Genomic DNA, 18,229 nt, shown 5'->3' with positions numbered 1-18,229 from the left:
TGCCGTTTCGTTGCATAAAGTATAACTGTGTTTTTGTATTTGCATGATGGGGTCTCCAAACAGTCTTGGAATTGGTTGTGACTGGAAAGCTGAGACTATTGTGGTACCAATTAGCTCAATAGTTTTTATGTGTGATGATGTTAGTCATCATAGTAGCCATTTCATTGTAGAGAGACCTTTTTTTGTTTTTAACTTGACCTCATTGTATAAGATGACCTGTTATGAAATGCTGCAGTCATCCTCGTTGTCTGGAGGAGCAGCGCAGGTCTGAGGCGCAGCTAATGAGAGGCATCGTTCAAGGCGATGGCATCTTTTTTTTTATCGAAATACACGATGCAATCAAATGATGACTTGATGAGCGCCTCGCTGCTGCACAAATCAGAGAGAAAGCAGACACACACGACACTCTCTCTGAAGCAGCATCTGCACACTGCGTAGGAAACTGAAGCATGTTTGAAAGAAAAGGGAAGTTTTGGATTCAACTCTTACTGAAAACATAATGCCAGCAGTGTGAAAAATACTGAGTACTGCTGAGGATTGGATGAGAAAGAAGAGAAACATGGACACATATTAGTTGTTGTCCATCAGTGATCGTATAGGCCTGGCTGCATGTAAACTACTCACTTCAGCTAAAGCCACAACTGGCTTGTTCATATTGTTAAGTGCTGTTCACCTTTACTACACTGACATTCTCTGAGCATTTGAAAGCAGCAGTGCAGTCGGTGAGTGTACATCTAAACCTTCCAGTAGAGTTGGTCGTGAGCTGCTCTGACGGTTGTTTACAGGAGCTGAAAGGAAACTTGGAAAGTCCTGTTCCTGCTTTTTTTTTTACTACAGTAAGGTGTATCTTTGAAGCTTTTCTTTATGTTTTTGTGATACATGAATGTGCTCTGCAGTATGGTGGCTCACAGCAAGAAGGTACTAAGGGTATCCCAATGCATGCTGGGATATAAATCCTTCTAATCTGTGACCCTGAATAAGAACAAGGTGATACGAACATGCATTGTACAGACATGTCCACTTTATGATAATCCCATGCAGTATAAATGTGTCATTTCCGCCGATTCTAAAAATGATATTTGTATATTTCTGCATGCTGGGGTCCCTAAACACTCTGGGAAACTTTACAACCACAACAAAGGCTTTCAGAGGATGTTGGGCTTTCCTAGGTATATTGATAATAAGGGGGTTATTGAGCAGTTTCCAGAACGGTTTCTCGTGGAGAACAGTTTGTACTGTTAGCTCAGTGACTGCCTGGAGCAGTGCATCGTGCTGAAACACATGGCGCTTCGTTGCAGGAAGTTGTATGTTGTGGAAACTGCTCAGAAACTCCCTTATTGTCTATATACCTACAACATCAATGAGAGCGATGAGAGTGAACAAAAACAGCAAAATCAGCCTCTTTCACATTATATATTATCATTTGATCCTATATGAATGTAGGTATATTGATTAGAGCAGCTTTAGGCAAAAGAAAGTCTCATTAATAATAAAATATAAATGAGACCCGGACATAGAGGGTAGCATAAGAACATTGTTACAACAATAAATTCAATATACAACAAGACGAATGCTGAACACTACAAAAAAAAAAACTATAATCAAATTGCCTAAAGTCAGTGATTTAATATGTCAAGTAAAGCTCAGTGACTTTTATTTCGAATTATGCTGCCCTTAGTGAAAAAGAAATCTAATTTTTTCTTTGGAGATACATTTTAATTGAGCCAATATGTGAACTCCAGACATTATTAAGAGTTATAGAGCAGTCTCCCTGGCCATTTTGTCCTTTCTCTTTCCATTTTCCTCTTTCCTGTCAGCCTGTAAATGTCCTTCTATCCGTCTCTCAACTCTTCCATCTGTATTTTATTCTGTGCGATAATCACAAAATGTCACAATGGTAATCTTTCAAGAAAGTGCAGCATCCAGAGGAGCCAAGGTCTCACACACACACACACACACACACACACACACAAGTGCCGTTATTTCCCACAGACACAATAAAAAGGAGGAACAGAAAGAAATGTTGCCTAACTCCGGCTGCAGGCCAGCGCTGGTTAACTGATTAGCTCAGTAATTGCGGTGGACATGCCAGTCTGAGGCTGATATAAAAGTGCAAAAGCACATCCAGGAAGTACTAATCAGTCTCCCGGCTGTTCTCCCAGGAGGCTGCTGCTGTTGCCACTGCCTCTTGCAAACAGCCCTTTATGTGTATGAGTGTGTGTTGCATGTTTGCACCTGTGTCTGATCTTGGCAAACAAAGTAATATCTCCTACTTTCCCTCAGAAGATAATAAAAACCTTTAATGTGAGCAGATTACATTTGGGCAGGATCTTTCCTGCACATTAAAACAAATGACTCATTATAGCAGTGTCAGAGTAAGACATGCAGCGAGAGCCCTCCTTGTTTCCCACTTGTTCCCCATCACCCGCCGCGTTCTCCTTCCGTTTAAAACCTCCTCATTATAACCTTCAATTTTTTGTTCTAAAATAACATGCCTCCAGCTCATTCTCTCGTCTTCTCTCCCCCTTTTCTTTCATCCGTTCGTCCTTGCCTCGTTCAGTTAATTTAATTTCTGCACTGCGTTTCACACCTACAGTGACTACAGTATACATCCTCACCTGTCTCTACAACGGCTCCCATCTGTCTGTTCTCACTCGTCCTGCCCTGCATCCATTTCTATGACCTCGTCACACACTGAGCCCCCACCCCCCTCCCGCCCAGTCTGTCTACACACAGCTTCTGTGCTGTTTACAGAAAAAGAAGGAAAAGATATAAAAGCAGGTTTATTCTGCAGCTGCCTCTCTCTCTTCTTCTCTGCGTCTGTCTCCGTCAGAACTGTTTGTACTGTGGCAGGATTATTTAATTGTTTACAGGTTTAGTGCTGTCTGCCATCGTTCAGCTGTGTTTACAGTACATGCTCCCCGACAACACAGGATTATTAGGAACTGCCGTTTGTGTGTGTGTGTGTGTGTGTGTGTGTTGGTGCATTCCTGTGCATCCAACTGGATAACCTATTTTAAAACCACAGAAATGTTCCTAATGTCCCTCTGAAATTCATTCATTTTTTCCCACTGCACAATATCTCATTATGTTCTGCATCTGCGTGTTAATGCGCTTCATTAAAGCAATATCACATTCATACTGAAAGAAATACTAAATCCAGTGTATCATGTTTTCATGGCTGCGTTGTTAAATCAAATGAAAGAGTCTCGATTGTGATTCAGTCTGACACGGTAACCATGGAAACATTCAACCCCGTCTTGAATCCACCGTAAACTTCAGTGGATTTAAACAATAACTGCCTGCACATCACGGCACATCATGTCAAAAGGTTTTAACGGCCCTGATCCACCTGATACAGACACACTGCAATACCCACAGTGCTGGAAGAAGTAAAGCACTATTACCACATTACAAGCATTTAAAATCATAATCAAGTAAAAGTACAGAAGCATAATAAAAGTAAAGAATGATTGGCCCGTGACTTATTATTAAACACTGTTAATACAGATGCATCAATGCATAAGAAGTATTTTACTCTTGGAGGTCGCTTTGTTGTAAAATAATGTATAATTTCACCTCTTTTAAACTAAACTATTAAATTAAAACCATGTGAGAAGATTAGAGCGGACTGCTTACAACTCATCACACACTTCATTTAAAAATCTAACTAGTAACTATAGCTGTCAAATAAATACAGTAGAGTAAACATAGTTGAATAGAAGCATTAAGTACTTCCCAGCCCTGACTCCCCCCGCGTCTCTGTCACATCAAAGGCCTTTGTGTCTCACAGCGAGCCTCTGGAAACACACCACTAGTCTGATTTGGGGTCAGGCGAGTACATAAGAGCTCAGAGGTCTGAGCTGTGGCATCATTCCTCCTCGGTCTCCTCCCCCTAACTCCATCCAGCAGTCTGAGTCACAGCTAGCCCTTTGCCGGCCTGCCTTCAGTCCACACAGAGCCCAGCCCTCAAGTCACCTGCACTAATCCTCAGGATAAATAAACCATGCGCAGAGCGGTGCAGCCGACCCGGGCTATTTTAAGCCCTGCTGTGCTTTTTTATTCTCTTCTATCTCCTTCTCCCCCTGGTCCGAAATGTCTTCATAAAAAGTGTTTCCCCCCCTCTCAGGCTCAGTAAATAGAGCGTGCTTGAGCAGCATTAGTAATCCGTCTAGAAACCAGCTGGAGTCATGGAGACGGTGTGTGGCTGTCCGCCCTTTAACAACGCGGGATAAAATATCTCAGGGGCTTAAGATGAGCGGACTTGTTTGGGGTTATTAAAGTGAGAGTTATAGTAAAAGCATTGAAAGGATGATTAGGATATTAGTATGCTGCAACAACTGGTGAGGTTTTGAAGCTGATTGATTGCAGTTTAATCTGGACTCTCTCCCAGTGAAAGCTGATTCTTGCCTTTTGTGACAAAACTGCAAACCTCCTGTCATCTTCCATCCTCCCTTCTCCTTTTACCTGCACTGACTGGTGCACAACACTTCCCTCTAACAGTCCTTTAGACTCCTCTGCTGCTCTGTTCTTAAGGGGCAGTATTCTCTAATGGCTTAGAACAAAAACAGGGTTTTTTTAAGTTTTACAAAAGAAATAATCTGTGTGAAAACACCAGGCTAGAAAGAATATTGTTGTTTTTACAGTTGTCTGAGGGGGAAAAGTTGGTGTAGCAATGGAAAACAAGGTCAACTAATATATCATCCTTCATCATAGATTTTTTTTTTATAGCGGCAGGCGAAAACATGAGATCTGTGAGGAGCAATTAGACTATAACGTTCCTCAATTTAATATACGCATCAAACATAAATGCCATGGTTTCCACCGTTTGAGGTTTAACTGCCGCTCTTTTAATAATCTCATTACGCCCTCTTCTTCTGCAATTGTTTAATGGCAACTTGATTGGAGAATTAATCGTGGAAAGTTTATTAAAGTTCCTATTTCAAAATACGCTCGATAGAGTTGCACCTGAGCTCTCCTGCTGAGTTTGGCAGTCTCACTGCTGACCGTTGGCTTTGGTGAATAGGATTACTCTCCGTTATGAGCCCTGCGTATTCACCTGCTGATCTGGGTAATGTGGTTACTCTGTCCCTCAATCAGTCTTTGGGAGATGGTCAGCACTAAATACCCCTTGTTCAGCACCGTGGGGCCAACGTTTATTTAATCCTCTAAGTGTGTTCATATTATCACAGTGGGAATACATTTAAGAGGCCGGTTAAGTGATTTTCTATGCACTTAATATCTCCACTCATCAGGATTTATTTTAGTCCAATTCTTTTTGTTTTTCAAAACACAGGGCTCCTCCGTAGGGGAGTGAAAAGGGGATGTCATGGGAGCAAGGAGAACAAAGGAAAGGGTATAAGAGTGAGGGAGGGAAAGGGAGATAGAGGAGAGAGCACGACATGAAAACATAATGAGCATTGTCGTGCCCATGGGGGCATATGTGAGGGATGTACTGCGCAGGGTTTGAGACGAAGGAGGAATGCAGAAAATTGCTTAAGAAAAGGAGGGAAAGTGAGGAAACGACGGGGATGAACACTGTGACCGAGAGGTGACATAATTTGCTGGCTCAGCGCAGGGGGATGCGACAGGTTCAGGAGCCAGGAAGCGGAGCGCAGCTGTGCTGACCCACACGCCGCTGGGCAGTGTGGGTGGTGGCTGTGCTTCACATCTGTCGCCTCAGGCCACAAAGCCCAGAGGAAATGCAAGCCTAGGAATATTCTTGCCAGAGGAATTAAGGGCTGTTTCCCCTCCTCAGGAGTCTGGTTCTGTTCCAGCTTCTAACGCGGCCGGAGATGTCAGTGAAATCTGAGCTCATCGTCACCCTCTGGGTCGCTTTTACAGAGTTCAGGTTGAGGATAAAGACCATCAGTAAGAGAGCTTTATAGTAGTCCGACTGGAAACCAGACATGAAAACCACTGGATGCGTTTGCAACTGCAATCCTGCACTCCAATGACAACACCCCAGTGCAGAAATTAAACCGTATTTGGGATTTTAAGGGAGCACAGTGATGGTTTAGTATGTTTTATTAGTGCCGTCTATTTTTCCAAAGCATACCATACATTTGACTTATTTTATTTTATTATAAATCGACTTACTGAATGAAACTTGAGAAAAGTAATTCAGTAACTGCTTTAAAACTGCAATGCTTTGGGAAACGGTCGTTAGAACTGTTATTAAAATACGGGATTTATAGCAAACAGGCTAAAATATACCTTTCAAGACTTTTATATATCTCTATTTCTTAAAGATGATCCTTTATACGTTCACAGCAGTGATTCTCACACAACCAAACTGTCTCGTCTCATCTCTCATTTTGTCTACAAAATCTACAAATACATGTTGCCTTCTTGAGACATGACAGCAGCGATCAGGGTACAGAAATTATAACACAACTGTCACGAAAGCAGCGTGCTGAGAGCTCGCCGACACACATGATCTATTCCCCGGGTAGAGCTGTCAAAGCCTGAGTTAGACAAACAAAAAAAATGGGCATCAGACCGAGGGAAGCGCTCGTCACGAGTGGGACTCTCGCTCTCTTCTCCTTTACTGGAGTTCACCGATGAGTGGAGTTTTTTTATAAGAAGCACAGTTTGCCATCTACTTTGGAAATACCTCTGAGTCCAATTAGCACCGATGATTCTCTGCAACTGTTGAGCAGCAGAAGGGGAGCGCTGAGTGATTTTGATAATTCAGTAATAAGTGCCAGAGCCATTTAACCGTTTAGTGCTTCTCTGTGTGAAGGAACACAACAACATTCTGCATGAGTCTGATTTGGTTTCCTTTTTTTTACCGTCTTATTAAATTAAAATCAATTAACAGTGAAGTATCATGGAAAAATTATGAAACAAGACATCATGCGAGAAAGCCGACTTTTCTTTGGGGAGGGGGTTTACTTTACACGAGAGAGTGATATCACTTTTCTAATCTAACTCTCCGCCAGAAAGCAAACAAATGTATTTCCTGAAACCTCAATCTATTCCTTAGAGCAGCTGTAATTTATATTTTTTATTATAATAACATGACAATGTCAAAGGAGTCACTCGTAGTGATGAATCTACCGAGGATCATCGCCTGATTCTGAAGCTTTATAGTGACTTTCAGCTTATTGCTGAGCTGTCTGATCGGTTTCTCACCGATCTCAAGTCCCCAAGTGATACGAGAGGCAGATTTAAACATTTTGCTAGGAGGTAATAACTGCCATTTTGGGGGCCACTGTTCATCACACAGGTATATTATCAAACACTTCTTCAGCAGGAGGGAAATATTAGCAAAAAAAGGCACATTTGTAATTATGTGACAAGGTGTTGTCATCCTTCTGTACGTGCCCTCGAGGCTTCTTACAGGTGCAGAATTACTTTATTGTTTTTCACATAATATTGTATGAAATTATTGTGATCGTGCTGAATCTGTATTCTTATCACAAGCGGCCGGAAATAGTTTCTTATCCGCCTCTTTTTCTTCTTCTTCTTTTGATCTTTTCACAAAGAAAAGTCAGTTGGGATATACCTCTTTCCTTATTCATCAAGCACTTTGCAATGAAACAATGAAAAGATTAACAATGCAATGCATCAAAGACGGTCTTCAAAGGAAGTGCATTTCCCAGTTTCTGGAGCTGTGCGGTGATGTAGATAACAAAGGGAAGTTGAGAGGAGAGAAATAAAGGCCTTAAAACTCTCCAGGGGGAACACCTCTCTGCTGCCACTATGCTCTGGCCGGATGCAATTTTCCTGAATGGCGCACTGCTCTTCAAAGAGAAGAGAAATTGCTCCATCACAGCAGAGAGCTGAGGGGAGCAGTTGGGAGACAGTTTAAGAAAGAGTCGTGGACTTGTGAGCTACATAAATTAACAACTGCATAAATTATCCATCCCCCTCAATGTCGACAACAAAAACACAGAAGGGTCAATAAAATGCTTGAGTGGGTGTAAGGACTGCGCGCACACACACACACACCCACACACACAAACAACTATTTACATGCTTAATATGTGTGCATTTCGTACTCCATTGCTGAAATGAATTATTGAGGCAGGACTAACCAAATGTTTGGGAGCATGTGGTCAGAATCAGAAGGCTGTCTTGAATCCTAACAGGGAAAAGTCATGATGTAATGTTCGGGTTTAGGAGAAGATCACAATGCTCGGCCAACAAATACTGCATCATTAAAAGCATAGTTAAAATGTTTTGAAGTGGGGTTGTATGAGGTACATAGTCAGCGAGGGAACTGAAGCAGTTATATCCATCTGTTCTCTTTTCAAAGCCACCAGACTCTAGAGGCGTCTAAATTATCAAAAAAAAGCATTTGATTATTCTTTTAAAACATTTTTTTAAGTTAAAACTATTTAAATATTTACATATTAGACATAACTACAGTACAAGAACGCGCGAGGCAGACAGACGCGGTAGTGCTGCTTTTTTTTCCCCTTAATCGAAAATTAATGTGTTGTGTTTTTTTTATACAATTTGAATGTATAATTAAGTTTAGAGTATTCGTTGACAGCCCTAGCAGACTCCATTGACAAAAACTGTCATTTTACCTCGCAGAACACAAGAGTTGCTAGTCTCCCGCTGCCTCGATTGGTCAGTTAGTTTGTGTCATTGTGTGACTTTGGTGAATCCGAACTAACCCTTTAAAAACACCAAACTCACACCATCACACAAACAAACTAACCAATCGAGGCAGCGCAGACTAGCAACTCCCCTGTTCCGCGAGGTAAAATGACTGCTTTTGTCAGTGGAGTCTGGTGGCTGCTGACTATGGATAAGTACCTCATGCAACCCCACTTCAAAACATCCGAACTACACCTTTAAAGTGCCACAGAACCACAATCTTCAACTCTTAGAGCAAGAGACTGTTCTGTTCAAGGGATTTAATATGTTCTCTTCCTATTCTGAGGGAAACAAACTCATTAAAAGCCTTGATATGTTTCTGGTGGCTGGGTTGAAAGGTGGTCTTGTACGTAGTCTTACAGTAATACACCTTTATCACAGCAGACACTTTGACTCGTCATCGCAGAAGCAACTCATTCGTGATTAATCTGTTCCCAGTCAGTGAGCCAGCACAGTACCAGGACCTTGAAATTGAAGCAGCTAAATGGAGTTCAGCCATCATTAAATTTATTATTCACACCTGTGCTTTTCCTGCTGTGACATGTGAAAATATCTGCTGTGAAGAAAGCTGTGCTCAAGGGACCAAAAACCACATTTAGACTTCACCATATATGGATAGCTGCACTACATAAACTACAGCTTGTAATGTAGGCTTATGTATATATATATATATATAATATTATAATATATAATATATATTCCTCATTTACGCAGTAATAACAAATTAATTAAAATTCATCTCAGGTTTACACTAGTCCAAGTGGATCAGCAGCATTTTCACACATTTATGTAAATTAGTTTTATAGTTTTATTTGCTAAGAAAAAGGTAAATGCTCCCCGACTATTTACTATGCACAGATCTGACTGCCGATTCCAAAAACATTACTCTCTTTGCTGCCGTTTTAAAATCTGTGTGATGCTTAAATAAATAGTACGACTTTACTGACATTTCTTCCCAGAGGGGAAATAAACGTGTTACAGCAGTACAAGAAACTGTCACAGAGGTGAATTCAGGCAGCAAAGGAGAGAATGCAGACAGTCGAGACAGACGGGGACAGTTCAATGATTTAATGACAAGTGTGACAGGACAGAGCAGAGCTGCCCAAATCGTGGCCCGCGGGTCAAAGTTGGCCTGCCAATAAGGTGCGATTTAATAAAAATAGTCAATTAAAAAGATATACTGAACAAAAGGTGAGTGTATTTTTTAAAAGGAATTCGTCAATGAGTTTAGGGAGCCACAATCTCAAAGCCAGAGTCCCCTTTAGTGTAGGAAGGTGTCTGAACATGCAGAGCTTAAAATTAAAAAAAGACAAGAAGAGTTGTACATTTTTCTCTTACTACCAGAGACATCTAATAATTGAGTTGATCCAGACTTATAACACTACTTCAAACTGCATACAAAGACATAAAAAAGGGCTTCCAGTAGCGAGAAAAATAGTAAAATTGCCCATGAGCAGAAAATATCACTTCAAAGCTACTTCAGTGCGGCTGCTAAAGTGGCAGCGTATAGAGCTCCTCTTTGGTGTCATTGTGTGTGAATTAATGTTCCCCTGCCAAAAATAAATCTCTTAGACCAGCCTGTTCTTAGTCTACTCTGCTGGTTGAATCAAGGTAAGAACCATTTAATATATATAGTAGGATCTAAAACCACACATGTCTCCTGAAGACAAAGATGAATCTTCTCAGGGGGCGGGGGGGGGGGGGGAAGATAAACTACCATTAAACTTAATCCAATCTATTTAGTGAGTCAGCTGTGTGGAATGATTGATGTACAGCTCCAAATTAAAAACCACGACCGATGCCAGTGACTGTTGGCAACAGTGTCGGGGTGCGCCGGCAGCAGCAGGCCGTTATGGCCGAGACATTACAGCTTCTACTTTTTGCTGCAGGGAAAACTTCTAAGAGCATCAGACACTCGCATAGATATTATGTCAGCGAACACATTTTGACCAGCTCCACTGCATGTTTCCACATCTCTTCTTCACTGTGCAATGCCACCCCCCCCCCCTCCCTTGTTTTGTAAATAAAGAAATTATGAGAAAGATGAAAAAGTAGATGTGAACCTTGACTCAGAGCTGCGGGGATTCAATTAAATAAATAAAAAGCTCAAAAGAATGTTTGATCATAAATTTTAACAAGGACTTGTCGGCACAGATTCAAAACATATTTTATACGCAGAGTGATTTCAACACAACCTGACGTAATCATCCCAAATGAAGAAACGGAAGAATCAATCAAGTGCACTTCTGGGTTTTGTGTTATAAAAGACATACATGTTCACACAACGACATGTACTGTGACATATTTACACCAGAGAGGGGTTTCGATTGAAACCAGCAGCATCCTCAGACACAAACACAGCAGGTATCCCGAGGTTAGGAAAACAACATGTCAGAGGTTTGCTCTTTCTTCGCTGTCGGGGGTTCATCATTCTTTAACTCACTATAAATAGATAGACCTATGATTTATACAGCGTGTGTGTGTGTGTGTGTGTGTGTGTGTGTGTGTGTGTGTGTGTGTGTGTGTGATGTCTGCACGCTACTATTTAAACTCTGAATAAAAATGCACTGTATGTTTTAAAAATGACCTTAATCTTAAAGGAAAAGGCTGGTGATAGTCTATATTGTTCTAATTATAATCTCAGAAGAAAAACAAAAGCAACAATGAGTTAGTGCGTCTCACAATACATTCTGACATACCCATCTGTAGCGCTCAACTCCAAATTAATTGGTTCCTACTGAAGAAGAAAATCCTTAAAAACAGGTCACGAAAATATTGTAAAAAAAAAAAAAAAGGCATTCATTTCCTTAAACACCTGGAAATGTAATTTTTAGCATTAGAAACATAAATCAAACAGGATTAAACTGTGCATTTGTTGGGGAATATTTTCAGCGGTGGATTTGAGTATTCACAAGAGCAGTACGGTGCATGAAGGATCAACAGTGCCCACATGTTCAATGTGGCTCATTGATGTGAGAAATCAGCATATATATATATATATATATATATATATATATATATATATATATATATATATATATATATATATATCCTCTGTGTTTGTCTTCATTTGAGGGTTTATTGGTAAAAATTCTAAATTACAAAAATGATTCATTATGAATAATAATTCATATGAGTGTGTCTTTGTAGATACACGGTGATTTGTAAGTTGTAACACACATGTGGAAATGATACTGAGGCTTAATATTGTTGAAATTGCAACTTTTTATCTTAAGAAAGTTCAGGTTGTTCATAATGTTTAGTAAAAAGATCAAATTTGAACATTTTCAGTATGTACTTGTACTTTTTTGCACTAAAACGAAGGGGAGAATTTGGAGTTGTCATTATTTATATGTTATTATGCTGTGATGTTACTGGTCCGGCCCACTTGAGATCAAATTGTGCTGCATGTGGCCCCTGAACTAAAATGAGTTTGACACCCCTGCTCTACTTGTTACACTTTCCATTTCAATAAGAAGCGTGTTCATACAGAGGATATATTGATATGAATTTGTTGTATTAATATAGGGTGCAGCACTAGAATATCGGACCCTAAGACCGTTACATGGGCTTGACACAAAATAAGTCTTGAAGCAACAGGACTACGACGTGCTCCTGTCTCCTAGCAGCGAGAGCTTTCAAATGTCAACTGTTGCTAAGGGAAAAGCCACTCAAAAGGCCAGAAGCTTGGACGTCATTTACACAAATATGTTAAAAAAAATCAAAATGATCATATTTGGAGAACTGTGCACAACGGTTGCAGTGTAATTATAGTTTATTTTTCCTTTGGCAAAAAGTTTGAAGAACTCAAATGTTAGTTTGACTTTAATAAGAACAAGAGGAACAAGATATGTCAGACAATACTTGTTAGCAGGATGACTTCACTGTTGGGTTTGGTCTTAAACAGGATTCGTTGACACCAGACTTACCCCTTTAATAATAATTGGAAAGAATCTTCTCGGGAGAAAACTCACCACTTTGAAGTCCTCGGCTCGGCACTGGGTGCCATGAAAGTGGCAGGCGAGCAGCATGTCGTTGATATCGTGACCGGTGCGGTCGTAGAATTCTCGCATGTTGAAGGGTCGCGGCTTGAAATTATGGAAATCGGCTTTGACCTTTAGGCTCTCCAGGACACTCTCCTCCACAAGATGCATGTCCCTGATCTCATACCTGTACAAATAGATAGACAGAAATAGAGGTCAAACAAGTCTTTCATATATTTCTAGTGTAAATTTTATGCCCCGGAGTTTGGTATGGATGGATGAATGTCCTTGAACGGGACGTCTTCGCTATGAATAATCACTGACGGATGATAAAGTAGACTTCATATAAAGTCAATTTCAGCTTTGGAAAAAAGAAAATGTGCACACTTCAGGAAGGTTTATGAGTCTTTATCTGGGGACTTTTGCTCCTCTCAAGCAAAGCTAAAAATAATAGAATCCAGAATGAATCACAACAGACAGAAAACAGACAGTACAAATGTACAAGATGGTTTTTCTCTGGCAATTTCTGTCTCTGAACTGATGGCACTACCCGAGTGTAACGCTTTATCGTACAGTACATAATAAAAGTTCAGACAAGAGCTGTACGGGCCCATAAAGCTAGTCGTCCATTCACTGTCATGCGGCAGCTTCAGGCTACACTTCAACTCCAGTCTCACGCAACTGGATTCAAACTTGGAGAAAAAGATGTGTTTGTGTTGATTGGATTGTTTTGGTCATGAGAACATTTAGTTAAACTTTCATATGGAATTCTGAAACTTAAAAGCAAGTCTGACTAAATTATTAAAAAGGTACGGCAAGAAGAAAGGGACTTTTCAAGAGTCTTTTTTAATCAGGGAATCGCATTACACGTGTCTCTGCTCATTATTTTTTGTCACTTCTTTTAATACGAGATATAGTCCCATGAATAAAGGCACTTCACTTTGATCCGAGTCCCACTATATACCACTTATACTAAATAAGAACATGCAGCATTAAAGGTTTTTCCTGCCATTTATATGTGTATCATTAGAGATTCTTTGCATTGGTCCAATGATGTGAGGCAGAAATATCTCACCGACAACGTGACGGATTACATACATACATCAGCTTCAAATAGGTGAAATCATTTAAGTGCAGAACACTAGCTTCAAATAAGCCAAACCGATGTAAGTGCAACATACAGAAATATTATTATTTTTCCCTCTCGGCTAAGGTGCTGTCGAAACAGATGGGTTTTCAGTCTGCCACGGAAGGTGTGAAGACTTTCTGTTGACGTGATATCAACGGGGAGCTGGTTCCACCATTTTGGAGCCAGGGTAGCAAGCAGGCGGGTTTTATTTGAGAAGTATCTGGGATTGACAAGAAACTTTGATGATCAATCCTAGAGACTTTAATGATCTCCAGGCTTTTCCTGTAGCGCCACCAGCAGGTAAAAGCGTCTACTCATCGTGAAATATCTCAACATCTACTAAATGGATTACCACAAGATCTTGTAAAGACATTTGTGTTTCCCAGAGGATGTTTTCTAATTACGTTCATGATGCTTTGACTCTACCTCTAATGCCCCCATTATTGGATCGTTTGTCGTGTCCCCCTCAGGATGAGCTGTAATCACTTTGGAGATCCCCCAAATGTTTTCCTCCAGTGCAATAATCTGGTGAAACTGTATTTGTACAATACTTTGGCTCATGAGCAAATACCTCTGCTGTACTTTGTGTTAAAACCGCTGATAACCTGCCACTTTGTTTGGCACACGGCATCGACGACCACATATCGTTATCGGCTGATTCGTAATAAATAGTTTGATCGTTGGTCTCTATGAAGGCCGATCAGAAGAGCCGATCAGATGATCGACCACTTTCACATTGTTTAAAATGGTAAACATAACACCTGCTGAACATAAACATGTTAGCATTGTCACATGTTAGCAGAGCTAGCATGGAAACTGTTAGTCGTGATTGTATAAGTAGAGATCTTTTCCAAACAACTGTGAGGTTTTGATATTTGATATCCATATTTAATATACATGTATGTTTCGTAATATTAAGATGATAAGATTTCCTTCTCCTGGTCAGTAAAGGCTGGATTACAGTGAAGTGATTGTTTTAAATGGATTAGATTATTATACTTATCATTAATAATAAGCTCTCAATGGTTTTCCTGTGTGGCAACAGCTAAGCCCCGGATATCATCGTATTATTGATAGCTTGGTATTCAGTTCCACTTCTGTGATATTTAATTTTGTCCAGTCGTTTTTTTACTAAATTAAGAATAAAGTGCCTGCGAGTAACTGAGCGGGGAGCCAGACAACCCACACTACACACACAGCATTATCAGTGGCACTGGGAAAGTTCCTTTCATTTAATGGAGCTCACAGAAATCTGACCACGCTGCCTCGTATCAAAAGAGAGCAGAATAGCTATAAATGCACCCCAGCCTGCACCCTCGCTGTGATCTCCCACTGTGCTATTATTAAAAATGTCACCATTTTAATGGACTCACCAAAGAGCTAATTGCATGGAGGGGTTTTTTTTTTTCTTTCTGAACACCGCCTCAAATGAAATGTTCTCATACGAATGGAGCCACTCTTGTATGAATAAAGTCTTTTATTGATCTTTTGTTTAAGACACTATAACTGCCGTGTGTTTCTTACGCATTACATGAATAAGAACGAGATTCCCTTTTATTTAAAACAAGATAATGTATAACTGCAGCGTCACTATTACATCTCTTATAAAACCTGGAAGTAGGTTCAGCGACCCTTTTGTTTTCCATGTTAATGAAGGCAAAGGGACATTTAACACCAACTGAAACCTCTCAAACATTAAATCAATAACACTAGCCTCATTAAGGTTTGGAAATTAGTTCATAGATTATTTTGGTGACATTAAGATTAAAGTAAGTCTCATTATGGCAGAGGTGGAGAAGGGTTTTTTGTTTGATTGAAAGAGAACTTAATTGAGGAGAGGCACTCCCTCCCTATTGTTTGTGTAATGGACAAACCTGCCAAAAAGGCACTTAAGATAAAATCCCTTAAGGAAGAAGCCGACGGGATCGGCAAAGGCTGACACTTCAGGATGTATGCAGCTTAAATATCATGCCACAAGACATTTCCCAGACCAGTGACTTTAAACATGGGAAGTCGGCGGAGAACAGTCTTAAATGGATTTCATGCCACACGCACTTTCATTTTTGGCCGGGGGTATAACAGCTAAGTGTACCGTTGCAGCGCCTCTCTACCTTGCCAAGGGAGGCAGGATAATGAGCACTAAACCCATTTCAGAGTGTGAGAGGTAAGATGAGTACATGGAGAAGGAAACTCAGCCATATCTATGCTTTAGTCTCCAACTTTTAAAAAGTCTTCCTTCTGAACCGCTGCCTGGAAATGTGAATTTATGGGATGTATTCATTTAATAAAAGAAAATCCAGATGGCATGTGTTGATCACACCAGCATCAAAAAAAAAGAAGAAGCTAATTTTAGTGTTCAGTCTGGGATCTTCATTAAAGATTCAGGATAGAAGTTGGTTGGATAGCCTCATAAAAGCAAAGCCATCAGAGGCCTCCAGCACTGTATGCCGAGCCCCATTGATCTCTTTAACTGACAGCCTGTCGGAGGTTCTCATCATTTGAGCAGAGTTTTTGATCACTCAGATGACAGACACTTGCCACTAAATGTAGTAAAAGAAAATCATCTTTCTGATTTGTGTCATTATCGCTGCCTCTGTTGACATTTGGAACAATATTACAACAACACAGAGAGCAACATGTCTATCCAACAACTTTTAGAGTCAGGATTAGTCACAGTCTCTTTGTTCTGTGAGATCTTCCCCTCTGCCTCTTGGACAGCCATGTCCATGATCTTAATCAAATTAAACTATCCAGAGACGTAACATCTTTGACAGCTCAGTGGATTTAACGAGCAGAAGTGGAGTTTTCTGGAGCCCTGTTGAAGTTACAGAAACATGAGGATCTCAATGCATAACTGACAAAGATACCCAGAACATCTGCCATTTAAGTTGCAATCAAAGGAAGCAGACTGTGTCTTTTCCTCCTGAGCATGCAGTACATGAGGTTGCCAGCTCCAGTATCCAGAACCCTCAGCTGCACCGACAAGACGGCTGCCATTCTCTGATTATAATGCCTCAGTTAATTCATGACAAACCCGCTCTCCAAGCACTGAATGACTCAACAAGGTAGAGCCTATTAGAGCTTGTTGATGAGTGACACACAGTTGCCAGTGGATGAAATATTCAGATCAAAGACACAAGTAGTAATACAACGCTGTGAACATAGTCCATTACGATCAAAAGCCCTGCATGGAAAATATTACTTAAAAATGGTGTGTATTATTAGCTAAATGTACTCAAAATGTCTATAATTGGCCCCTGTGAGTGTTGTAGTAACGTCTAAGTCGCATTTTACGGTTGTAGCTGGTCGACATGGAGCTAATTTTAACATTTTAGAGTAATAGTTCAATAAGCAACAGTATTTTACAAGAACATTGAAGGTTGTGTGTCAAACTCTTAATATGCAAAGTAATTATAGCTGTCAAATAAATCTGATAGTGGAGTAAAAGTATATTTCCCTCTGTAGTGGAGAAGTATACAGTGGCATGCAATGGAAATATTCAAGTACAGAACATCTACCTCAAGTTTGTTCTTAAGTACAGTACTCGAGTAAATGTATTTAGTTAAATTCCACCACTGATATTTGCAATATGAAACACATGTATGTATTTAGAATGACAGGGAAAATGGTGGCAAGTTTCTATGAAGGGAAATGATTTGATATTAAGGGAATATAAAATACAGATAATAAAAAATAAGCAGGAGAATGCAATACAACATCTTTCAATATTAATTATGGGCTTCATTTTGCAGCTTTCTAAGTAGTTATACTGGTTACCTCTGGTTGAGCAGGGCCAGCAGCTCCCCCGCGTGGTACAGGTCATTGCGCGTCACCCGGCTGAAGCGGAACGCGTTCAGGTTGCAGAAGGTGACCGCGGGAAACGTCATGCTCGGGGTCGTGACTTCATCCAGTTTGGTGACGTGCGGGTACTCGAGGTAGAAGTGGATCCGGTCCACGCACACGAAGAGCAAGAAGGTCAGAGACCCCAAGAAAAACACCGACCCACAGGCAGCGTTTGATGCAGAACCGCTCGTATGTGAAAATGTGAGAGATTCCGTGCAGAGTGGAGCTGTGCGCAAAAACTTCTAAGGGTGGAGGTTGATTTGTGTCCATTTCTTCGGTTTCTACTTTGAGATCCATTATCACTGAGCAACAAGCTCGATCTGAATGCCAGAGTCAGAAAAGCAGCTTCAAAACACTCGCTGTTAATAGAAACTGAGCCGTATTCATTCACCTGTGGCATAAACTGTCATTATCCATCCGAACAGGTGTGGACGTGTAGATACCCACTCTTGGACTTGGCGCAGTTTGGTCGCCATCCCTCATGCAGACAGATGGAGAAACATTATGAGCATCTGCCGCTCTTTAAAAAAAAAAAGTCAGACGATCAGGAATTGCGAGCAGAAGTGATGCATTTCACAAAAGCAGGCATGCAAAACAAGGGTGAATGAAAAGCTTGCAAAACCAAAATGTCGAAGGTCCATCACCACTGCACTACTGTGAT

The 18,229-nt window shown here is 40.5% G+C and overlaps 1 protein-coding gene across 1 annotated transcript in view; it reads right to left on the bottom strand.

Annotated features, from left to right (window-relative positions):
• The window catches only part of LOC115010714 (acid-sensing ion channel 1-like), a 40,144-nt gene extending 22,127 nt beyond the window's left edge, over nucleotides 1-18,017 (bottom strand). Inside the window, 3 exon segments of the mRNA XM_029435453.1 lie at nucleotides 12,588-12,783; nucleotides 17,503-17,726; nucleotides 17,728-18,017. Of these exon segments, the coding sequence (XP_029291313.1) occupies nucleotides 12,588-12,783; nucleotides 17,503-17,726; nucleotides 17,728-17,865 (558 nt within the window). The 5' untranslated portion in view covers nucleotides 17,866-18,017.
• Between the last annotated feature and the right edge of the window lie 212 nt (nucleotides 18,018-18,229).

The sequence above is a fragment of the Cottoperca gobio genome, chromosome 7 (assembly GCF_900634415.1).
Source record: "Cottoperca gobio chromosome 7, fCotGob3.1, whole genome shotgun sequence".
In the NCBI taxonomy this organism is placed as follows: Eukaryota; Metazoa; Chordata; class Actinopteri; order Perciformes; family Bovichtidae; genus Cottoperca; species Cottoperca gobio.
The sequence above is the reverse complement of the archived record's forward strand: the minus strand, read 5'-3'. Positions and strand labels throughout refer to the sequence as shown.